This window comes from Dermochelys coriacea, chromosome 6, assembly GCF_009764565.3.
Source record: "Dermochelys coriacea isolate rDerCor1 chromosome 6, rDerCor1.pri.v4, whole genome shotgun sequence".
Taxonomy (NCBI): Eukaryota; Metazoa; Chordata; order Testudines; family Dermochelyidae; genus Dermochelys; species Dermochelys coriacea.
The window spans coordinates 20,587,626-20,612,605 of NC_050073.1; the positions used below are offsets into that span (position 1 = coordinate 20,587,626).

Below are 24,980 nucleotides of genomic sequence, written 5' to 3' on the forward strand. Positions count from 1 at the left end.
TAAGGGGGGGTTGCACTCAGAGGCTTTCTGTGTGAAAGGGGTCACCAGTACAATAGTTTGAGAACCACTGATGTAATTGTTCCAAGCAGGCTTCTAGTTAGGCCAAGTCTACACTGCAAAATTAAGTCGAGCCGCTGCAGTAACTTAGTACAGCCACTGCAGTAATTACGTCTTTTGTGCATTGCTACACTTTGACACTTGTGTCAGCGGCGCACATCCTCACCAGGAGCACTTGTATCGATTGTACTGTCAGCGTGGGGCATTGTGAGATGGCTTCTGAAAGCCAGTAACAGCCGACGTAAGCAACCCACTGTCTACACTGCCACTGCGTCCATCTAACTGCATTGACCATGAGTCTATGCCTCCCGTGGAGGTGAAGTTATTAAGTTGGTATAACGGGGCAATTACATTGGCGGGAGCAAAATTTTAGTGTAGACCTAACTGTGTAGTGTAGACCATGCCTTAGAGTCACTCTTGGAAATAGAAAAGGAGTACTTGTGGCACCTTAGAGACTAACAAATTTATTAGAGCATAAGCTTTCGTGAGCTACAGCTCACTTCATAGCTCACGAAAGCTTATGCTCTAATAAATTTGTTAGTCTCTAAGGTGCCACAAGTACTCCTTTTCTTTTTGCGAATACAGACTAACACGGCTGCTACTCTGAAACTCTTGGAAATGGCGTAGAAGTGCTGGTTGTGCAGAGCTCGTGATAACTTCAGTCCCAGCCTCTTCCAGAAACAGTCACTGTAGACAGTGGTGTAGAAACGCTGGCTGTGGGGTAGCTGCTAATGACTCCTTCCCCAGACTTTCCCAGTGAGGAGAAGTCTATAACACAGTGGTGAGCAACCTGCAGCCCCACCACTGGTACAGCAAGTGGTTTAACAGAAGGTGTGGGTGTCAGGTATGCTGAGGTAGGTCCAAATAAGGAAGATCATTAACACCAAATTTAATTAAGCTTCCCACTTCAGAGGTTCCTGTCCCCCTGATGCAAACAAGCAGCAGAATAACAATACCTGTTGCCTCCAGTTTCTTAAGCCTGTTAGCTTGTCCCCAGGCAGAGAGAGTCTCTTGATTTTGCTTCCTGGTCCCACTGGGAGTTCCCTTCGTGGCTTTTTGTGTGTGCAGGTGAATAGTTTAATGCCTGAGGTGGGGCTTCCTAGAGCTTTTCCAATCGGTCTGGTTTCGCAGCTCGCAAAGAAGAATTTCCTGTTTGGGCTGCACTGTACAGAGACACAGTGATCCCTGCTGTAAGCCACCAGCCCTGTGTGCTGAGCTGAGGGTTAATGGCCCCCACAACAATGGGCCCTTTTCAGGTTCTGAGGTAGAGAGAAGAATAATGTACCCAGAAGAAGGGCTCAGCTGCTGCTAAAGTGGGAAAAAAGGAGGCTAGAAACAAAGAGGTAAGTGTTTCCTTCCTCTTATATATCCCTTACCTGCTTATCTGATACAAAATGACTGGCCAAATTCCACTCTGTGCGCAACCCCATTGACTTCTATAGGAGCTGTAACCTAGATCCCAGTCTGGCCTCAAGCTCAAATGTATCTTCCTCAGTGATAACGAGTGTTTCTCTCCTCGGAAATCCCAGAACGAAGCCAAGCTTTATCCCATACAATCAGCTTAGTGCCCTGTAGTCTGGGTATATTCATTCTTGTGCACAGCATGCATTTCCTGCCCATTAGGGGACGGCTGAAGGGGCTTGCTTGCAGAATGTTAAGCGTTCAATGGCTGGTGGGCAAGTATGGATTTTGGCTAGTGCCAGCTCTATTGTTTACTGCAGTCACCCACAGGATAAGCAGAATTGTTCATTGTCCAACTTTGGTGGTCTGAATAAAGGTATTTCCTGTATATTTATTCTGTCTCCGATCAAATGCTCTGCAAAGCAAATAGTACTATTGTACAATGATGACGTAGCACCTTCCATCTTGATGGGACCCAATATTCTTTACAGACAATATACATACAGCTCTGTTGAAATGCAGCCATCTCTCAGACTGGCAGGCCAATAACTATCTAGCAAGCAGCATACTGCCTGATGGGGTTGAGGGGAAAGGAGATTTAGGGAAAGGAAATCTGTTCCAAGCTTGACTTCTGTGCAAACTATTGAGGGAAGTTTAATGGAGAACCAATAGGACTTTGATGGTTTCATCCAAAATACTGCATAAGCTTTGTGGAACTCAGTATATTTACATTAGCAGGATGAAGAGCAGTTTTAGAATATATTACAAAACAGTATAAAGTTGGCCATTTGAGGAAACATTTAAGAAATATGTGTTACGACATAACATTTTACATGTCACTGCATATTTTATATATCATGGGGCCAGATCCAGCACAGGCATAAATCCGCTTAGCTACAGATTGGAACTACCCCATTTTTCACCAGCTGACAATCTGGCCATTGAATGCAAAGATTCTGGGCCAGATACTTGGGCGGGCCCATGATACACACAGCACAACTCAGGGAGAGAGGGAGTGAGCGGGAAGGCGTCCATAAGAGCAAGCTAGAGCAGTCTGAAGGTCGCTTTGATTTACACCATTTGTCCATGGTACTAAGGGGCCATTCCAGCACCTGGGGAATCACTGTGGGATAGGGACACCCTGACTATGCCCCTTTTTCCACATGACCAGAAGTGGGGGCAGTGTATGAATTGTTACGGCAACTTGGCCCCTGAAGATCCTCTGTAGACAAGAAGAAAAGGAGTACTTGTGGCACCTTAGAGACTAACAAATTTATTAGAGCATAATAAATTTGTTAGTCTCTAAGGTGCCACAAGTACTCCTTTTCTTTTTGCGAATACAGACTAACACGGCTGCTACTCTGAAACCTGTCATTCTGTAGACAAGAGAAGTCTTCAAGTAAACAGTTAAGCCAGCTTCAGGGCTGCTTTGAACTGCCAGAGCCGCACAAATCAGCTGGAAGGTGCAGAAGGTTGGGGGCCTGTCTATGGAGAATGAAAACTCATAGTGGGCTTCTATTTGCTAGTCTTGCCATATACTCAGGGTTTAGCTGACTGCCATATTTGGGGTCGGGAAGGAATTTTCCTCCAGGGCAGATTGGAAGAGTCCCAGGAGGTTTTTTGCCTTCCTCTGTAGCATGGGGCATGGGTCACTTGCTGGAGGATTCTCTGCTCCTTGAAGTTTTTAAACCACGATTTGAGGACTTCAATAGCTCAGACATAGGTGAGGTTTTTCGTAGGAGTGGGTGGGTGAGATTCTGTGGCCTGTGTTGTGCAAGAGGTTGGACTAGATGATCAGAATGGTACCTTCTGACCTTAGTATCTATGAATTTATGAATCTATGAATGGGATTTACTTCATTATATCATGGCAGGAAGCAACCTGTTCAAACCAGAGAAAATCCAACAGATACTCTTTAGTTACTAGTACAACTTAGCCATTAATGCCTTATGAAGCATTTATTCCACATAATTCTCCTCTTTTTTCCTGTTTGTGAATGGCTTCACAAACAAATTGTGATTTTCTCCAGTTTATATATTACTAAAGGTATTCACTGAATAATGTCTCCAAAGAATTCTTGTTCTGAAGTCTGGTCCTGAGCAGTTTTATTGCAAGTGTTAAATATTCAAATTCATACTTCTCTGACTGGACACATAGTACTTTCCTGTTACCTGCTCAGATTTAGGGTGGCAATTGGGGGGGCATGTAGGGGTCTTGCCCCCAAACTGTATACCAGAAGTTTTCAAACTGGGGGGCATGCCCTCTCTAGCGGGGGCATGGAAGAACATTTGGGGGGTGAGCGGTGATGCCAGGCAGCTCAGGCCAGCCTCACACGGCAGGGCTACTCGGGCTGGCCAGCCCCACACAGCGGGGCTTGGGGAGGGAGTGGCCTGACTCACTCATTAAGTACACTGTAATTTAAATACCACTAAATCGGTCAATCCGGAAGTTAGACCTATACCTATTATTAATAGCAGTAAGTCCCTGCCCCCCTAATATAGAAACCATACTATGCCTATGCTCGGATTGTATTGTGCAAATGCACATAACTGTGAATTCTTAGTTTGATTTCAGTAAATATTCTTCAATTTTTGCTTAATATTCCCTGTTTCACCAGAATCTTTGCAAGAATCATAATTGTTAATTATTTGTACTACAGTAGCTCTGAGATAGAGACCCCATTGAGGTAGGTGCTGTACAAGTACATACGAGACAGAACCTGTGCCAAAGAGCTTACAATCTAATAGACAAGTCAGACAGCATGTGGGAGAAAGAGAATGATTGTCTCTGTTACAGACTGGGACCCGAGACAGAGAGAGATTGAATGACTTGCTCATGGTCACACAGGAGGTCTGTGGCAGATCAAGATATCCTGGGTTGCCAACCAATGCCTTAAATGCAAGACCATCCAGGAAACTCATTTGTTAGACTATTCATGGAAAATAAACACAGAAAAGCCTGCAGTGTGAGCTGAAATGAGTGCAAATAGTTGAGAAAATATTGGCAGAAAATATTTTGCAGTATTCACTCATCTCTACTTACTAGCCCAGGGGTGGCCAACCTGAGCCTGAGAAGGAGCCAGAATTTACCAATGTACATTGCTAAAGAGCCACAGTAATATGTCAGCAGCCCCCCCCGCCCCCCTCGTTCTCCTCCCACCCTGCTCCCAGAGCCTCCTGCCCACCGGCAGCCCCACCGATCAGCACCTCCTCCTCCCTCCCCACACTTCCCGATCAGCTGTTTTGTGGCATGCAGGAGGCTCTGGGGGGTGGAGGGGAGAGGAGCCTCAGGGGAGGGGATGGAAAGGGGTGGAGAGGGGGTAGGGCCTGCGGCAGAGCCAGGGGTTGAGCAGTGAGCACCCCCTGGCACATTGGAAAGTTGGCACCTGTAGCTCCAGCCCCAGAGTTGGTGCCTATACAAGGAATCACATATTAATTTCTGAAGAGCCACAGGTTGCCCACCCCTGTTCTAGCCAATCAAAAACCAATCAAGGGAGAGCAGTCCCTCCACATCAAAATCTCAGCACTAACTGCACCTGCACTTCTTCTGGGTCCTCCCCTGCTATATCAATGGATGTAAAAGACCCTCCTAACGTGAACCTACAACCTACCAAAATGGCCTAGGTATAAAAAACTTTGGCACCACCACCAGTGACCCATATTGCACAGCTTTCCAATTCCTTCCACCGTGACCACTGTCTTCTACCCGGCCAACCGAAACTGGAGCAACCGTAGTTCAAGGGAACACTTCCAACTGGGTAGCAGCTTCCCCCATCCCCAGAGATCCACCAATAAAACAAGCCAGGATGGAAGGGCCTGCTGCTGCTTTATAAAGCTCTGAGATTTATCCCTACTCTCCTTACCAGAACAGCAGAACCCCCTCAACTCTGTACTAACTTTCTCCTACAGAAACGGTATTGCAGTGTAATATATTTCTTTCACCTAATAGCAGTAATTGAAGTCAGTGGCAGTTGCTCGGACACAGTGGAAAAAGAATAGGACCCTGGGATTTGAAGCGTAAAGAGGGAGCAGAGAAGTAAAAGGTGGCTAAAATGCTTTGCTTCTCAGTTCTTTCTGCTTGAGGGGAAATTGAGAAAGTTGAACAGCTCTGCTAATGCATTAGGGCAAATCCCTGCCCCATTGCACACACACTGACCACATGTGACTTGCTGGTTTTTATGGATATTAAGCCTCATAAAATCAACCTGGTATCCTAGCTATCACCAAAAAAAAAAAAAAAAAAAAAGAAGAGAGGAAGAAAAAGACAGCCTATCACTAACTTTCTATATAGAGGAACAGGCCCTCAGCTGTGTTAATTAGCAGAGCACCATCACCATTGAAGGGAATGCTGATAGGCTGACACCAATTAGGGAGCTGTCCCTGTATATAAAAGTCAGCATCTCTCCACTTATGTCAGTGGTGTGATGCTAATTGACAGTAGCTGAGGAGCTGGTCTATAGTGTTAATAGAGGCCTTGGGCTACAGAAGGTGTTGGGAGGAGAATAGCACCAGAAACCAATTTTCTGCAATGTTAAGAAATAAGGTGCCTGGAGAAGCTTTTTGGGAAGGTGGCCTTGGGACACTAATCTCTGACCTTTAATGACACCCAGTAAAGCAGGAGCATTGCCAGGCAGTGGGAAAGAGTTGCTGTGGACACCTGGTCCCCACCTTTGTGTATACACACACCCACACATTAATCTGTGACAGGCGCAAACCCATTCTCAGGCTGAACGTCACTCCGGGGTGTGTAGCCAGGCATAAATGTTGCATTTATGGCAGATGAAGCATGCCCCTGAGAAGAAAGCTGTCCCAGGCCTGGAGGAGTTGGGTGCTAGTGAAGGAAAGGTGAAGGAGGATAACAACGGAGAAGCCAGCAAGCTTCCCACACAGCCCTGTCCCTGAGCCTCAGCACTGTCCTGCAGTCAAAGTATTTGAACTTCTGTGCCATTTTTAGAATGAGCAGGGGTGTGGGACCCTGCTGTCCTAACCAAATCCCCATGTGGTTTCAGTGGGATACATCGTTCTTCACCTCCTATCCTAAACTGTTGTGTAGTATTGTTGTGTGCTGTTTAGTAGCTGCTGAATTTCCACACCATAGGTGGAGGATGAGATCCTTTAGCGCCCTCAAAGGAGTGTTGTAGAGCTAATTTTACATTGTGCTTTGAGATCTGGTGAAAGATGATACAGAAGTATCTGTGGTCTTTCCCTTCTCTTACTTTATTGTTCTCTACCAGTGATCCCCAGCCATTTGAGCAAGGGTTTTCCTTCCTTCCTTCCCATTTCTAAGGCCCCTGCCAATAAACAGTCAGACCGTTTGCCTGGTGAATGTAGCAGTGCATAGATGCAGACCATGAGCCTGATTCTCTCATACACTCAGGCCCTTTTAAACCACTTTGGCAGTGGTGTAATGTATTCCTACTTTAAGGCCCCTTTTTGCTGCCAGAGCAATATAAAGGGACTACAGTATAAATGAGAATCAGGCCCTGTGTGTATGCATGTGTATGTGTATAGAGTATGTGTGTGTGCATTTGTATCTATCCATGACACGTTTGAATGTATTTGTAAGTGTATGCATGTCTGTATGTGTACATTCAGTATATACAATATGTGCATACGTGTGTGGGTGAATGTTTACATCTAGTGTAAGTATCTCTGATCAGATGCCTGTCCCTGTGCATGCTGGCATCTGTGTATGCCTGTTTATGCACTTGTATGTGTGTGGACTGGATACTGTGAATTTGATAAAATCCACATCATTCAGCGCAGTGGGACATTTTTCCTGATGCTCTGTTTCAGATGCTGAGAGATAACTCTGAGAGTTATCACTGTTTGTTTGCCAGAGCTATCTCGAGGGCGTGGCACATGCCAAAGATCCATTTGTTCCATGTTTATAGGAGGAACCAGCTTATTGTCCCACAACTTGTGTATTCCTAGGGTTAGATTGTGACTCAAGCTCACAGCCCTGAGCAAGGGGTGAGTCCAAAGCTGCGTTAACCAGGGAGCAGCCCCAGGAGACATTTTGCCTTAGAGACTCCACTTTGAGTCCGAATGCTTCCTTCTTGCTCTCCTGTAATAGGAATTTACTTTGCCCTCAGTAAAGTCTACTGTCCTACTTATCCCAAACTGGCTTAGTGAGTAGGGAGCTGGAGCCAAGGCTATGCTTGTTCCTCACCCATTCCTTGCCCACTTGCTCCATGGAGGGAGTCCGCAGGCAAATAACCTTGCTTACTCCTACATTCCTGTAACAATCTTGGGGTTCATTAAATAACAAGCCAGTGAATGAGAAAGGAATACAACTTTAATAAAACAAACTGGAGAGCTTCTGTAGTGAGCTGCAGCCCACCCTCCCAGGGTACATCTCCAAATTCCCACACTCACAACACTGTCCCTTATGAGGGAGCATCTCCAAATCACAATCTTTCATAAACGTATCTCTACAATACCTGGACCCAGTATCTTGCTGCCTTAGGCATAGAGGTGTAAGTGGTGGTTTTGTTCCCTCCTATGGGTGTGTGGTTTGAGCCACAGTCCAGAAATTTGGGCATCACTATAGAAGTCTATTATGCAGCAAAGGCAGTAGAAATTCCTGCACTGGCTTTCTTAAATTAAGTGAGAATAGGAATAAATTTCTAATCTGACAGTTTACACAGAGCTTTGAGGGGGGAAATGCACACGATTAGAAACCCAGTGTTCGTTACCTGGGGTACTGAATACACCAAACTGGATTATTAAAAGTGCAAGATCATTAAAAATCTAGGTTTCAGAGTAGCAGCCGTGTTAGTCTGTATTCGCAAAAAAAAAAGGAGTACTTGTGGCACCTTAGAGACTAACAAATTTATTAGAGCATAAGCTTTCGTGAGCTACAGCTCACTTCATCGGATGCAAATCTAATTTGCTTTGCACCATTTTTATGGATTCTCTTTTTGCATTTCATGGAAGTTGGAGGGACATAACTGTACAGGTTACTTTCACTTCTGTTTACAGTTTTCACTTTCTAATTCACAGCACTAGCAGCTGGTTAGGGTTGCTGTCACTGCAGGGGAAGATTTAAATTAAAGAGAGGTTTTTCACTGAAGTTAAAACAAAATTAATTAAAGTACTTTCTAATGGCTGCTTTGGAGTAATTTTACTTCAGACAGATGTGTGCTCAGGATTCTAAAATGCCTTTCTTCAGCACTGAATAGAGTCCATTCTTTGTTCTGCCTGCCTGATGTTTGGAATTTACATGGGATTTTCAAAAGTGCCTAGTGTTATCTGAACTCTGATCTCCATTAGGGTTTCTAGGTGCTATTATACTGCAAGTAATAATAGCCTTGTAATTAATTAATTAATTCAATCCTTAGCTGTGGTTTGTGAATCACTTTGAAAACAAAAAGCTCCGTGTACCTTTATTAGTGTTATGAAACATTCTCTACAAAACTCAGTCAAGGGAAGTTTCTCTTTAGGAATATTCTTTGCCCATTACTTGTCTCTTTGCTGAGTGGCGGGCAATATACACTTGCATTTTCTCATTAAATGGAGACATGCTCACATTCAGCAAGTGGCTGCTGGGAGTCAAGGTAAATAGGCACATACTTCAATCTGGCATGGCATTTATTAATATTATTCCAGGGAGGAGAGCCACACACCTGGCTTTGATTATTGACTGGCCAGCACCCAGCACGTTCATGAATGGGTGTTGCGCACCCTTGCTTGTATATTGTAACTGTGTAGACATTCCTAGTAATAATACTAATAATACCTAAAGCTTTTCAGCAGCAGATCTTAAAGCACTTTACAAAGGTCAGAATCATTACCCCCTTTTACAGATGGTGAAACTGAGGCATAGAGGTGAAGTGATTTGCCCAAGATCACCCAGCAGGGCAGTAGCAGAGCCAGGAATAGACCAGGTCTCCTGATTCCCAGTCCAGTGCTCCATCCACTAGCACACACTGCCTTCTGCTGAAGTCCCTACTAAGGATTTCTCTAATTGCTGACTCACTATCTCAGCAATTTTTCTTGTTGCTTCCCACTCAGCCAACATTAGGCCAGATTGTGACCCCTTTGTGCACAATGCTGAGCTATTATTCATGGCTACACCCAGGGGAGACAGTATGGTCCAATAGCTATAGCACTGGCCCAGGAGAGGTGTGGTCTATTCCAGGCTCCTCTGTCACTTTTCTTCTCTGTGTTTCTGTTTCTCCTCCCATCCTTTGTCTGTCTTGTCTATTTAGACTATAAGGTCTTTGGGCCTGGAACTGGCTCTCACTATGTGTATGTAAAATGACTAGCACAATGAGGCCCTGATCTTGGTGGCACTTCTAGGTGCTATAGTAATATAAATAATTGAAGTAAATGGGACTAGTTGTGTGAGCTACTGCTCAGCTGAGTAATGGGGCCTGGTCCATTGTTAGCAGCCTCACATACACACGTCCCGAACCTCTCTTCTCCGTGTTTATTCATTTAATAATAAATCTCTTCCTGTTAATTCTGGGAAAAAGGATTATGTGTGGTTCCTGGATATTCATGGATGACACAACTCTTCTTTCTTTCCACCTGTCCATGCTGTAATGTCCCACTGGCCATATGACTGTGTCTCTGCACTGGTAAGTGCCAGGTGCAGTGCTCTCATTGAACAGCGGTAATGCAGTCACAGCCTGGGGATTAAGGGTCCAACACTAGATGCCATGGTGCACTTCTATAAAGGTAGTGAGCTGCTGTCTCAGTGCTGGAGGCTGTGATTAACATAGCAGAGGTGAAGATGCAGTCATGTCTCAGGCCTGGAGGCTCCCAGATCCTGCACAGCACCATAAAGTAGATGGTGTACTATGATGCAGTTCTTAGTGTCTAGTTTGCTCCAAGTTTACTAACATGCTGTAGTTTTAGTTGGACACAGTGTTCTCCATTTCCTGTGCTCAACTGCAGTGTGGAGTTACAGCCTGCTACTAATCCTCTTTTACGTTCCACCCCAGAGGGGGCTGCATTTCAGTGAGTGAAAACAGAGGTCTGTCTGCGTGGTTTGCAATACCGCCCACATACATTGGAATCCTTAGGGACCTATGGGTGCAATAGAAATGCAAGGGGCCCATGAGAGTTGGGCACTCCATGCATGGATCACAGACTTTCCACTATCTCCCCCTCCATTGCTTCATGCGGATACTCATTTCCACCATGAATGGAATTCAGGAGCAGGGCTGGGGAAGGAAGAGAACGGAGCAGGAGAGAAACTGCTCTCTGTGGCATCATGTATTACCTACCGTGGGTCCCCTCTGAGGCTGCTACTGAACAAGGGGATCCAGTCAATGCAAACAACTCCTGCTCCAGCCATGCTGCCACAGGGAAAGGTCAGTGCCAAATGGCTCCTGTTTCTGTGGAGAAGGAAGTTTCTTTCCCCCTGGATCCTTGAAGTGTATAGGGTTGGGAGGGAGCATGAACTCCTACGCCTACAGCTCCTCACATCTCTCCCACCTAAGGCAATGGTTGCAGGAAAATGCCCTGAGGGCAAGTGGAGCTTTCATCCTCTCTGTCCTTTTCCCAGTAGTTTCTCTGCAGGAGGAGACTGTCACATTACATAGAATCACAGACTTTCTTAAATAGGAGGCATTTATTAAAGAAAAGCACAGATGACAGACACAATCAAACAGACTTCCGCATAGCTTGAGTCCCAGCTTTGTCTCTGTTGTTTATTAGGGACTACAACCTGTCTGGAATTCTGTCCAGCACACAGAGACACCTAGCGGTTGAATAGTATAATGCAAATTAACACATTATTACAGAGGTGATCTGGTCCAAACTACTCATATTTTACTATGTTTGTTTCATATATGTATTTAGTCTTACTAGAGTCTGGGATTGGAGAGACAAACAGTGCAAAGGAAATGAATTTCCCAATTATTGTGTTTGTTTCTTCAGGTCGCCCACACTTACTCATGGCTAACAAAATGAGTTCAAACATCATTACTTCCCCCAGTGCCCTCACGACGACCGCTGCTCTGACTACTGCCAAGCCTGACTTCATCGATGGCATTATTAACAAAATACCTCGTGAGTAAATTAAAGGTGGCAGAGTGGGCACAAGTGTTGGGTTCATCAGGGATTAATTTATTTGCTGAATCCATTGTGAGTCAACCGTGCTTCCTCTTGGTCTTATCCTTGATCTCACAAATGGCTGCCACCAGCCAAGGCTCCATGGCTGTCACCATAAGCTTTAAAGCCCTCAGCTCTCCCGAACCCCTGCCAGCTCCCCCGAACCCCAGCCAGGGAGGGAGGGAGGTGTACCCTCCAGACTGAGGACACTGCTCCTGACCTGAGTGCCTAGCGGTCCCTTCTCCCAACCAGCTCATTTGCCTTTTTCACCCCTCCAGCTCCACTTCATGGTGACCTGAAGTGAAAAGTCAAAGATAAGATGGCTTGATGTGATGACTTTGTCCTAAATTTGTTAATATCTAAGGTGCCACAAGTACTCCTTTTCAAGTTTGAATGGTGGCTCCCATAGCCACTGGGCATCTTACAAAGAGTAATGAAGAAAGGGGGAATTTAGGAAATGATGTCAGTGCCACCTAGTGGCACCACAGTTTCAGGTTGTGCTCACCTGTACAGTATAAGCGTGGTGCTGGGGGGGGGGGGGGGCATGGCCAGGGGAGGGCCTGAAAATTCTGTGGCCTGATTCCTGGATTGTGCTGCATTCCAGTGGCAGTTTCTGATACATTTTAAAAATATAGGTAGCTGTTAACCCGATTAAATCTAGCAACGACTCGTACATTCAGGGTTTATTTTGGGGGGGCAGGAGGAGGCATTTCACTGGGTGTTTCTGCTAGAAAGATCAGCCAGGAAAGAGTGAACAATGGAACATGGAAACTGGTATCTTTAGGTTTCAGATTTAATAGCCTAGTGGTTCATGGCTGTCGGAGAGTGATTGTTCCAGGCTGTCTCTGGACTCCTGGAGGCAAGAGTGCAGCTGTTACATCCAGTTATGTTCTGTACCATGAGTTTTTTCAGTCATGAACATTTTTTTCCTCATAGTGAAAGTTTGTATTTTGCAGCAAATTCCTGCATCAAGGGAGTGAACTCCCAGGCCAGTTCTATTGCTGCAGAACTGCAGGCGAAACTCGATCATAAGTACAAGAGCTTAGCAAAGCCGATCTTCAGAACAAGGAAAAGATATAACGCAGCTGGGCGCCCACATCTCAACCTCTAAACAAATATGAATTCCCATGGATACAATGCTGGTTCTGTCACACTGACCTGCACTGATTCCTCAAACAGAGGCACCTCCGCCATCAAAATGACACATCATTTAATGATGGCTGGGAACATAATGTGTCACTGCTGGATCTGATATTCACAACCCCTTCACTACTTCTTGGTCTCTCCCAAGCACATGATGATCAGGAAGCACATAAAGGGACCTGCCGGGGTGTAGGCAGTGGGATTTAAAGACCATGGCAGTGTTTGTGCAGGATGTGACCTGTTTGCTTACTGCTGTCTCCTTGTGAAGATGAGAACAATCAGCACTGCAGTGCTAGCAGGATATACTATATTGGGATAAAACAGGCTGCGAGGGATAGTGAATGCAATATCGGAGTCGCTATTGGCTTGAACGAGTGGAATTGCTTCTGCATTTGGGTCTTTCCTTCTCCCTATGGCACAAACTGCTAACCCAGTCAACCAGTGGATGAGATTTTCAGAGCAGCCTAGGAGATTTAGATAGATAGCTCCCATTAATTTCAATAAGAGGTAAGTGTCTAAGACCAACTTGACACTAAACAGTGAAGTTGCCCCAGCTATGTTAAGCTGACCTAACCCCCAGTGTAGACAGCACTAGGTCGATGGAAGAATTTTTCCGTCGAGCTAGCTACCACCTCTTGGGGATGTAGATTAACTATGCCAACAGGAGAACCCCTCTGGTTGCTGTAGTGAGCATTTACTGTAAGACACTGCAGTTGTGCCGCTGTAGCATTTCAGGACTTGCCTACACTTAAATGGCCTAGATTGCTTCGAAAATCTCAGCCAGTTTCTCTACCCAGCTACCCATGTTTGAAATGAACTTACATTGATCGTTTGGCCTTTTATGATACCTCTCACTTCTTCCATTGGTCTCAAAGCACTGTACAAACATGAATGAATTAACTCTCACTCCATCCCTAGGGGGTAGTGGAGTATTATTCCCCCCCCACCCACTCCTGACAGCTGGGGAGCTTAGGCACAGAGAAGATAAGGCCAGACTTTTCAGATGGGGGTGCCAAACATTAGACAATTAATTAATCCATATTCCAGCAGATCAGTCACAGTGGCCTCAGTTTCAGAAGTGCTGATCACACACAGCTCTGAGTTAGTTTGGGGGTGGGGTTGCAAAAGCTCAACATCTCTGAAAATCAGGCCACTTTTATTTAGGTGCCTAAATGTGGATGTATGTGCCTAAAGTCCACCATTTGGGCCTTAAGTGATGTGCCCAGGGGTCAGATGATAACTCAAGAGTCCTGATAACATTCTCTCCCTAGAAACAGGGATTATCTAGACAGGCATTCCATAAAAAGTGATCTAACCCCATTTCTATCTCTCTTTGTCTCCAAAACGGTGCAACAGTACCCAAATGGGCTCTCATCGCCATTGCAGTCGCGGCAGGCCTTCTCCTCATCCTCTTCCTCATCTGCATTATCAAGTGCTGCTGTTGCAAGAAGAAGCACAAGAAGAAGGAGAAACTCAACTTGCAAAACATCAATGGCTCCACCACTGCCAGCCTGGTATGCTCCTCCCATTGCCCCTCCTCCGCCTTACTCTACAGCATGCAGAGGCACTCAGAAAGCAGCAGCATGTTCTAGTGAACTGAGCGACAAGGCTGGAGAGCCAAGAACTTACGGGTTTTGCCACGGACATACCACTGGGGCAGTTTCTGTTCAGAAACGACCTCAAGCTAAGTTAGCAATGTCTGCTGCAGGCCAGAATGAGGATGGTTTAGCACAGATGTGTATGAGAACTTCCTCTGCACCAGTGCTATGAGTAACTCATTTTCATGAGCTCCATATTAATCAGCTATGGAAAGAGAGGAAGAAAAACGGAAGTACTGACTGTATTTGAGTCTGGGAGCAGCCAGCATGAGAGAGATCTATGTTTAGTGTGGCAGAATAAGACATACCAGTGTCCCTTTTTGGACTACTGGGGCTTATTGATGGAGCCTTGCATAATCCTGAGGCTGTCCTGATTTTTGTTTCCTTGGTTCACTTCAATGTGGCCAGTCTGCAGACTTATATTCCCAGAATGTAATAGGGATCCTTTCATCATTTGTCACAATCTAAACATGACTTTAAAACAGTGACCTCCAGGATTGCAGCACACTGCAGTACAGTGTAATGAGCTTGCGGTTCACTCTTATCTGCTCAGGAAGGAGCAAGCAGCTTGGGATGGCAGCATCATCTCTGGAATATGGTGACATGGTTAGAGAACTGCATTGTTGTCCCTAGTCTCCAGCCCTGGAGAAATCCCAGAGATCCCAGTCTTGAATCTTCATGAGCAATGATATTTTGTAAGACATTCTGCTGCTTTCTTTCTGTAGGTCCAGCCAGATATGGAAGATTTGGAGTCTGGACTCGAGAACGAGAAGCGAGGAAGGCTGCAGTATTCCCTGGAGTATAACTTCCGTAGCCAGGAGGTAGGACTCGCTAAGCCAGGGTGAGCGACCTAGTACTGATGGAAGAGGCAGGAAATGCCTTTTTTTTTGTATCGTCAGATTCTCCTCTTTCACAGCATCCCAAACCCCCTCCTTTCAGAGCCAGCTCTGCACCTCTTCCCTTTGCCCATCACATTTTCCACCCCCACAACAGCCAGCCAGCATGCTGATCCTCTGTTGTGCACACAGCTCCAGTTCCTCCCCTAAACCTATGGGCACAGCTGCAGATTCTAAATAGGTCCTAGCCCTCCAGTTGGCCACCAGGGTCCCTCCTATCTTCCTGGCTACTGACCCATAACAGCACCCCCAACATTGCTTCCTACAACAAAAAGCACCTACTGTGCTTTTCTGTGTCCAGTTGCAACAGACTTTGAGTACAGCCACTTGGAAGGTTGCAAAGCCAAGCCAGATGTCTCTCTTTACATGGAATAACTTTTTGCTGTTGATATTTTTCAGATGAAAGTTGGAGTGAAGCAGGCAGCAGATTTAAAGGCCATGGACAGCAGGGGGACCTCTGACCCATACGTTATTGTCTACTTAACATCTGATATGAGGAAGAAGTATGAAAGCAAGGTTTACCGGAAGACTCTGAACCCTGTCTTCAATGAGACCTTCACCTTCCAGGTGAGAAACGTTCTCAGCTACTCCCTTTCATCCAGATCGCTGCTGTAAGTTGCTCTTGACTCACTGTGAGCTGAAAGCAGACCTCACATAGCGAGTGCTGATCCTGCAGAGCGCAGATACAGAGTGTGGCACGTACGAGGGCAAGGTAAACAAGTGAGCAGGATGAGGACATGATCCTGTTAGGGAGAGCATTGCTGCGCCTCCAACAAATTCCTCCTGCTCTCTGGCAGGAGTGAGGCCAAGGAGGAGAGACACAGAAGACGGATGTCTCCTCAGGCCCACCCATTCTTACCCACATGCCCCCTTTTATGCCCTGGATTCTTGAGAATAAAGAAACAGGGTCTGAGATTTTCTTACATTCACACTTACTTTTCCCCCGTCAGAGGGCGGCTCTGTGACTACCCAGTGTGCCGTACTGCCTGGCCTGTTTCTTGCTCTCTTAACCATCCCCTCACACCAGATTGTTGCCCTTTTACCACGTGGGTATTTATTCTTCACTTACACAGTATAACAGAATGCATTGCAGGCTTACACAGTGGGAGGAGAATTCTATCCAGCCATCTCTCCTCAGCTCAGGCTCACCCTCTGAGCTTCCCCCTAGCTCCTGTTCCTCCCACTTATATCTTACCCATTACTGAGCCAAATTGCCTCTTTAGCCCAGCAATTACTACCCAAGGGTCATTAATCCTCAGCAGAAACTGACTAATTGGCTTCAATGAAGCCTGCACTCTTCCCAGTGCTGCAGCAACCAGGGTGCTACTAGTAGTGCCCTGCACACTCCCCTCCATTGCCCCGATGAATCCCTCACTCATGTGTGTGCTGGAGCATGATCAGTTTGCTCTCCCGGTTGTGCAGCACCATACACACACTTGCAGGAGTAAAGCTTTGGTCTCCTGCACAAACACTTCTGTGTCCTGCCAGTTTCTTCTGCTGAGTCTGAGTGGGAAACGGGGACTTGCCACCTCTCATTGGTCCCTCCTGCAAATGATCACAGCAACAAATCTTCCCTCCTTCCTTTGGTTTCCAGTACTCAGGGGTCCTTCCTGCTCAGGGCTCAGGGTTTAGAGTGTTGGGAATCCTAGCGCTGAATGACCATGGAGGCTGACTCTCACTCTGGGAGAGGAGGAGGGCCTGCCCAGGCCCAGATGTGCCTTCAGTGCAGGGGGAAAGGGAGTGGCAATGAAGTGAGGGAAGCTCTGTTACAGCTCTGCTGCCCCAGACTCACAAGACTGAGCTCCAACAGAAAAGCACGACAGTGATATTGTTAACCCTCCCACTGCCATTCCTTTCTGGTCTCCTCCCGGACAGATTCCCGAGGCGGAGATGTCTGAGTCCACCCTGGTGATGCAGATCTACGACTTCAACCGCTTTGCCAAACACGACATCATCGGTGAGGTCCGGCTGCCTCTGGGCGACTTTGATCTGCAGCACGTGATTGAACAGTGGCAAGAGCTCACCGCTGCCAGTAAGATGGAGGTGGGTATCCAAGTCAAATCCTGGAGTGAGGGGAGCAGCAAGTGGGCAAAGGGAAACCGAACCAGTGGCAAAATATCTCACAGATCTCCCCATGGAAGTCTTGATTCCACCACCTTCGCTCCTCTTGAGCAGCACCTCCCTCGTCAGCAAGTACTTCTGTTGAAGTCCCACGGGCTAGGACTGTTGCAGTACTTACTCAATTGCACAGAGGAGCAAAGCCTGCCTGGTTGCTCAGATTTCCCCTCTAGACACAGCGAGGAGAGCAGCGGCTACTCCCTCCAGATCCCCTGCAATGAGCCAGTAAGCAAGGAAAGGATGGAGAGAGGTGAAGAGTGGGAGGAGCCTTCTCCCACTCACTAGCCAGCATGGATGGCCAGGATTGTGGGCAGTAAACTGCTCCATGAGGCTGGGTGAAATAACTCGCTCCTCCCCCAGAGGAGTAGGAAAAGCACATTTGTAGCTGGACTATTTGCCAAAATATTGTTGAGTTGCTCTGTTTGATATATAACAAGAGAACTGCAACTTCTGCTGAGATGGTTGGTTACAAAAGCAGGATGGCCAAGCCAAGCAGTCAAAAGTCATGAGTCAGCACCCCCCAAATCATTCCTGGCCTGATTTCAAAATCATGAGATTTTTCAAAATAATAAACATTGGGTTCTTTTTATTTGTCTTGCTTTTTAAGCCATTAAAGCTCACATTTTCAAGCTTTCCTCTATAATCATGAGGGCCAGAAGACTAGAACTGTACTTTTTAAAAGTTATTTGAAAATGGAAATTTTCTTATAATGACAGAAGTCCAGGAGCTGGGGTTTTAAGAAAAGCACCAAATATTATAAAACTCATGATATAAATCACAAGAATTGGCAATGCTGTCTAGTCAGGTAGAATAGAAACAATTCCACGTGACTAGACAGCATTGCCATGAAATGAAAAGAAAAGCTACTAACGAAAACAGCGTGAAATGCAAATGTTGAAGATGACAGTCAAATCTATAGTTCAAAATTCATGCTGTGCTTGTTATTCACAGTAAATTATACCACTTATGTAATTAGAGTTACATAAAATAGTTACATAAGTTATGTAAATGAGTCCCATCAGTTACAGCATGAACAATAGTTTATAGCCCTGGTTGTAATACTCCTAATTAACAAGTAGAAGTTTGCTATTAATTTTGTCTAGTTATAAAACTGGACAGTTTCTTGGTGTGTCTGAAGATTATTTGCAAATAGGAAAAAAAAGGTAAAATTCAGTGAATACAAGATTAATTGTAAATTATTTATTCACCTGATAAAAATCCACAATGGAGTGTGTAGCAGACCTGATCAAAAATTTGCAAATTTGTCAAAATTTCAACCAAAAACTGGGACAGTATTTTCAATGACATTTCCATGAAAATGTTGTCCCACTTTTCAACCAGATGGTCAAAGTGTTGAAAAATGGACAATTTCATCAACATTTCAACAAAAAAGAGACAACATTTTCAACAAACTTTGCCCCAGAGGAACATGGCCTTTGATGAACTGTGGCTTGCAAAGTATGAGGCTATAATTCCACACTAGAGCAGATCAGAAAACGGGACATCATTTTCACAAATGTTTTCACATTTTTCACCCTTTCTTTTCATTGCAATTTCAACCAAAACATGTTGTTTGAAATTTCAAATTTGGATGTTTTCTCCCACTTCTAAACCCCTGGAGCATGAGGTGTAACCTGTATCCTTACTGTTGTGGTCATGTCCGGTGGCCCCCTTCTGGGAGAATTGATTATATGCAGGTAAAAGATGCTGCATTCACAGGCCAGTTCCTTTGTGTATCCACAGGATAGGTGCAGCAGAGGCAGTGATGGAGAGCACTTGCCTTAGTCACCCAAGCCTGGACTGGGGACCAGTCCTGGCCTCAGGGCTAACCCTAGCCAGGGAAGCCCTATCAACCTGAGGCCTAACCCTAGCCTGGAGGGGCTCCCCTTAGTAATGCTAACCCTAGCCTGGGGAATCTTACTGGCCCCAGGCTTAACCTGATACCAAGGACCCCTACCCTTAGTAGCCCTAACTTTAATATGGGATTCCCTACCAGCCCCAGGCCAAACCCTAGCCCAGAAAAGCCTACGTTTAATAACCTTACCTCTACCCCAGGGAGCCCTACTCTCAGTAACCCTGACCTTAGCCCGGAGAGGCCTACTTTTAGAAACCCTTATCCTAGCCTGGGGAGCCCTACAATTAGAAACTCCTACCCTAGCTCAGGGAGCCCTACCTGTCCAGTATAACACTTGCCTGGAAAGCCCCACCCATAGCCTGGGGAGCCTGACAGCCTCAGGCCTAACTTGACCCAAGAGGGCTCTACCCTTGGTAATTCTAACACTAGCTTGGGCAGTGCTACTGGACCCAGGTCCAACCCTAGCCAGTGATGGCCTATCCTTAGTAACCCATGCATAGCCCTAGTCCAGAGAAGCTTATCTTTTGTAACTCTGAGGGCATGGCTACACTTGCAGATGTAGAGCGCTGTGAGTTAAACCCGCCTTTGTAGAGCGCAGCAGGGAAAGCGCTGCAGTCTGTCCACACTGACAGCTGACAGCACACTGGTGTCGTCACATTTACGGCACTTGCAGCGGCACTCGGAGCAGGGCATTATGGGCAGCTCTCCCAACATGCAAGTGACTGCAACGTGCTTTTCAAATGGGGGTGGTGGCGGCATGGAGTGTGAAAGGGAGTGTGTTGTGTGTATATGTGTGGAGGGGGGAGAGTGTGTTTTTAGGGTGCTGAGAGTGTGTCAGCATGCTGTCTTGTAAATTCAGACCCCCTCCCCCTGCCTCTCTCTCACTCACTCAAAACAAACAGTAAATGTTTGCTTTCTCCTTGGGAGCTGATAAGCAGCTGGATTCTCCGAAATGGAGCTTTGAAAGGGCATTTCCGCATTCCTGCAGCCGATTTCACAACAATGACAAGAGTGGCCACTTAAGGGGATTATGGGACTTTCCGGAGGCGGGTCAGAGCGCAGTAATGCAACATCTCGTCCACACTGGCGCCGCGGCGCTCCAGCGGGGGTGCAGCAAATGTCATTCCACTTGCCGAGGTGGAATACCAGCAACGCTTTAGCCACGGAGTCAGAGCGCTCTACGTACCTTGCCAATGTGGATGGGTAGTGAGCTAGTGCACCTGGGGCTCCTTTATTGCACTGTAACTTGCAAGTGTAGCCAAGCCCTAAGCCTACCTTGAAGTTTCCTACTGGCCACAGGCCTTATCCTACCCTGGAGATCCATACCCTTGGTAAACCTATCCCTATCCCTGGGAGTCCTACTGGCCCCAAGGCTAACCTTAGTCCATAAAGCCCCACCGGCCCCTGGCATTGGCCGGGTTGGCTATATTGCTCTGATCCTGCCATCAAGCATTCACTGATCACTTCTCTTTTGACTTTGTGTTTCTAACAGCAAGAGCGCCTTGGGGAGATCTGTTTCACACTCCGATACATCCCCAGCACCAGTAAGCTCACTGTGGTGATCTTGGAAGCCAAGAAGCTCAAGAGGATGGACTCAAGTGGATTATCAGGTAAGGCAGAAGCAGCCACAATGGTTGTACAGTGTGGGATTCGGGAGTGTGGGGCACATAAGGAAGGACACACGATGACGCTGCATTGACAGATAAGCGCCAGCTAGACAGGTTTGCCTTAAACACAGGTCTCTCTCTGCTCCAGCACAATTCAGGCTTGACTCCTATTGCTATAATGGGAGTGGAGATAAGACAGACAGAAATACAGAAGGCACCAGTGGTAAGAGTTGTGGATTCAAATTCAGCCTCAGGTGATGAGGATGAATGAGTTTGATTGTCTAGTTCCAGTTTCCAACACTCACACCATATATTTGCAAGAGAGATAAGGGGTGAGGTAATATCTTTTATTGGACCCACTTCTACTGATTAAAAAGGTCACCCATCTTGTCTCTCTAATACAGGGGTCGGCAACCTTTCAGAAGTGGTGTGCCGAGTCTTCATTTATTCACTCCAATTTAAGGTTTTGCGTGCCAGTAATACATTTTAACAATTTTAGAAGGTCTCTTTCTATACGTCTATAATATATAACTAAACTACTGTTGTATGTAAAGTAAATAAGGTTTTAAAAATGTTTAAGAAGCTTTATTTAAAATTAAATTAAAATGCAGATCTTATCAGTTTAGTGTGATCCTTGCCCTTGCTGAGTTTTCCAATGTCTGGCACGTATTTGGATACTTTAAGCTGCACACAGGCTTCTGAGTGATCAACTGTTAACTGGCTGTGAGAGGGACAGAGGACAGATTTCATGTGTGAAAATACCTGTTCACACAGGTATGTGGATCCAAATGCTGAAAGCATTGCAAATGCAGTTTTCTTCAAACAGTTAAATTTCACGGGCAGGGACATCCAGCAGGTCAGGATAGAGGCTCCATGATCTCTCTCGGTAGGTTCAAGTGCACTCTGCAGATCTCCAAACTTTGATGTCCACAATTCTGAACTTTTTAACTGAATGAGCTGCATTTTGAAATCTTCAACACCTGTCCACTGAAATACAGACAAATCCAAGTCGCTTTCATTGAACTTTTCAGCTTTAATTAGAAAAGAAAGCATTGGGCCAAATTGCTGGAAATCTTGAAATTTGTCAGAAAATTCTGATTCCAGTTCTTACATGTACATTCTAATCTCAACATCAAACGTAGTGCACTGTTCCACGTGGCATGATAGTGATGTAAGCAGCAAATCAGGACTTAAAAATATCCCAGTACAGTGGCACTGGAACAATTTTTAAGGTGGGAGTGCTGAGCTGCACCCTCTCTTGCCCCTGTCTGCACTCCTCACTGCCTCAGGCTGGGGCCAGTAGGCCACAGCTGGGGGCGATTGCAGAGCACCGGGCCAGCAGCTGGGATCCCAGGCCGGCAGCGGAGCCCCCGGGACTAGTGGCTGGGACCCGGGGCTGGCGGACGGAACCCCTCCTGGCAGGGTGCTGGCGGCCGGTACCCCAGGCCAGCCGCGGAGCCCCCGGAACCAGTGGCCAGGACCCGAGCAGTGTGAGTGCCACTGAAAATCAGCTCGCCTGCCGCCTTTGGCACATGTGCCATAGATTGCCTACCCCTGCAGTAATATCCTAGGACCAACATGACTACAACAACACAGCAAACATATATTTGTAACACAGTTTGGCAAAAGCTTGTACAATAGGCAACTTCTGCATTTGTCCTCAGCAGAAGGGCTCTTGGGGCAACCCCAAACAGTGTGTGTGGGGACTTTGTGTCTGTGGGTGGAAAGGGCTCAGGGTTAACCTCCTCTCTGTGTATGGGGCTGGGAGCAATTCCACTCTGTGTTTAAAGGAACCCCCTAGCATATGAGGTTAGATGCCTCATATCCCGTGCCTCTCCTTTGCATCTACCCCTCTTCCTCATTTTGCTCCATCACAACCACTATGAGGAGTAGCAGGAAGACTGGAAGTTGGGATTCAGGTGCATTGGCAGAGCTGTGTGGAATTTCAAGAGATATCATAGATCAGGACTGAGGTTGATTGGCTGAATTGTGGGGGAAGCTCGGGACTGGAAAGCAGGGGTTGCTGCAGGTCATGATCGATGTGCATTGGCAAAGCCATGCAGAGGCCAGTTAAGCTAGCAGAATTCTGAATGTCAATGTTCCATGAAGCTGTTTCATGGGCAAGCTGTGGAAATCTTTGCGCCAAGGGATAGCATTAACGATACTGGTTGGTCATGCCCTCCACTCCTGCCTACGTTCTCTTTGTTTCTCAGACCCCTTTGTCAAAGTGCAGCTTATCTTGAACAAGAAGAAATGGAAGAAGAAGAAGACAGGTGTGAAGAAGGGCACTTTAAGCCCCTACTTCAATGAGGTGTTTAATTTTGAGGTGCCTTTCAACCAGATCCAGGTAGGTTTCCCCAGCCAGGGAGAGCATTCAGTAACAGACAGGCACCACTAGCAATGAACCCAAAGTCACCAGCTGTGAAGTGGCTGCTATAACTGAGGGTACTAACAAAAAAATTATAAGAGTCCTGTTGGTGCCAGGCACTGCCATTGTGGTGGGGGCTTAGTTTTGCTCAGCTGCTCTGCAAGGCTAAGGGAAATGAAGTGATGTCTCCTACAATACAGGGGTCTCCTGCAATACAGACAAACAAGGAGTTTGGAACTCAGGGCGGTGTGGACTGAAAGGTTTGAGTGAGTGGCTGATGTCATCATCCTCAGAGGAAATCTCTCACCCCAGATTTACACTGGGGAAGTGTAGGGGACCTTGCTGATTGCATTTTTCATTCCAGACCCGGATACTATATTTCTCACACTTTTCTGTAGCATGACTGGAAGCAGGGGAGTGGTCAGGAGGTAATGAAAAGGAATGGGGAGCATCCCAGAGCGGGTTCTCCCTCTCCCCGGTGTGAGCATGACCCTCCCAGCCCAACCAACTGAACCTCCAAGCCCTTCCCTTTTTAGGGGATAAGCCACATCCCAAATAAAAGTTCATGCTTTATTTTCAAGAAGGGGTGGGGGGATGCATGTCAGTCAGTCCGTCCATCCAATCAGCCCATCCCCAGTCATGGCTGGCTTCTTCCTCCTTTTCTACATGGCCACGAAGCATGTGGGGTTAACAAATCCAACTGCATCGACTCTACAGTAGCCACTTTACCCTTCCGTGACTGATTCTATACACACCTCTGCAGAGGCCTACATGCCTCTCCGTAGGCAGCCCCAGCCAACCTGCTCAGGGGCCAGCGGTACGTTGTAGGAGACAGAGAACATACCCCTCACAGAGAGAAGGGATTCAAACATTTTACATAGGCCTCCCTATGGAGAAATCACCCTTCTCTCTCTAGCTATTCACCCTCAATTTTCTTTTCCTCTGAATCCTTTCGCCCACCATCTTCTTCTGCTTCCTTTACTGTCTGCCCCCTATTATGTTTATTCTCCCTTTACATGCACCCCCTCCTTCCTTCTCTCTCACCTGTTCCATTTGTGCCTTCCCTCCAGAACATCGACTTGGTGATTTCGGTCTGGGATCACGACAAGGTGACCAAGAATAAACAGATCGGCAAGGTGTTCCTGGGCTGCAGAGCCACGGGCAACCAGCTGCGCCACTGGTCAGACATGCTGGCCAATCCCCGTCGACCCATCGCCCAGTGGCACAGCCTGCAGCTGGTAGAAGAAGTGGACAATGCCCTGGAGCTGAAATCCCACTTCAAGCTGCCTTTGCCTGGCAAATAAAGGGAGGCTTCTCTCTCTCTCTCTCTCCACTCGGGATCATAAGGAACCCGAGACAATGGGCATGCTTGGATGTATGGTCTGGAGTGCCAAGGAAAGGCAAAAAGAGCCCGGGCTGGGAGAGTTGGGGGGATTTTGCTATGAAGAATCTGTATCGATTAGTATACAATCTGTATCGTTTGTAGCCAAAATATAAGTGAGCAAGAACCGAGTTCCCCAGGCCATGTTGGGCGCTGGTCACTCATGCATATGGCACCTTAGGCTAATGACAAGAGCTTTGAGAGCACCTGAACCTACAATTCATCCCCAGCATAACTATCCTCTGTTTCGAGCCAGTGGAGGGGACTGTGTGGAACATGTCTCTGTGCTAAATTTTGGGGTTGGGAGTTAATGCAGAGACAATTATACCCAAGGCAGGGTGGGTGGGGATCTGGAAAGAGCCTGGCCTCGGGTGAGGAGGGGAATACTGGAGATGTACGGACACATGGAGTGGGTTATTTCCACCGTGTCTAGGAGGGAGAAATACATGCGACTGAAAATAATGCAATAACGACACTTCCTTTGACACAAAC

General features: G+C 46.5%; 1 protein-coding gene across 1 annotated transcript; it reads left to right on the plus strand.

The window, feature by feature from the left end:
• Positions 1-1,162: 1,162 nt before the first annotated feature.
• On the plus strand, positions 1,163-24,980 carry SYT8 (synaptotagmin 8). Its single transcript, XM_038405901.2, has 9 exons — positions 1,163-1,400; positions 11,349-11,480; positions 14,022-14,179; positions 14,989-15,084; positions 15,559-15,726; positions 17,035-17,202; positions 20,625-20,742; positions 22,953-23,086; positions 24,178-24,980. Exons 2-9 carry the CDS (start codon positions 11,366-11,368, stop codon positions 24,409-24,411), a joined length of 1,191 nt encoding a protein of 396 aa, XP_038261829.1. The 5' UTR covers positions 1,163-1,400; positions 11,349-11,365; the 3' UTR covers positions 24,412-24,980.

Excerpts from the sequence above, each read along its gene's own strand:
- SYT8 (XM_038405901.2), top strand. The coding sequence starts at position 11,366 with ATGGCTAACAAAATGAGTTCAAACATCATTACTTCCCCCAGTGCCCTC. Across the intron at positions 15,727-17,034 it reads ATGAGACCTTCACCTTCCAG|ATTCCCGAGGCGGAGATGTC; the intron begins GTGAGAAACGTT and ends CCTCCCGGACAG. Across the intron at positions 23,087-24,177 it reads TGCCTTTCAACCAGATCCAG|AACATCGACTTGGTGATTTC; the intron begins GTAGGTTTCCCC and ends CCTTCCCTCCAG.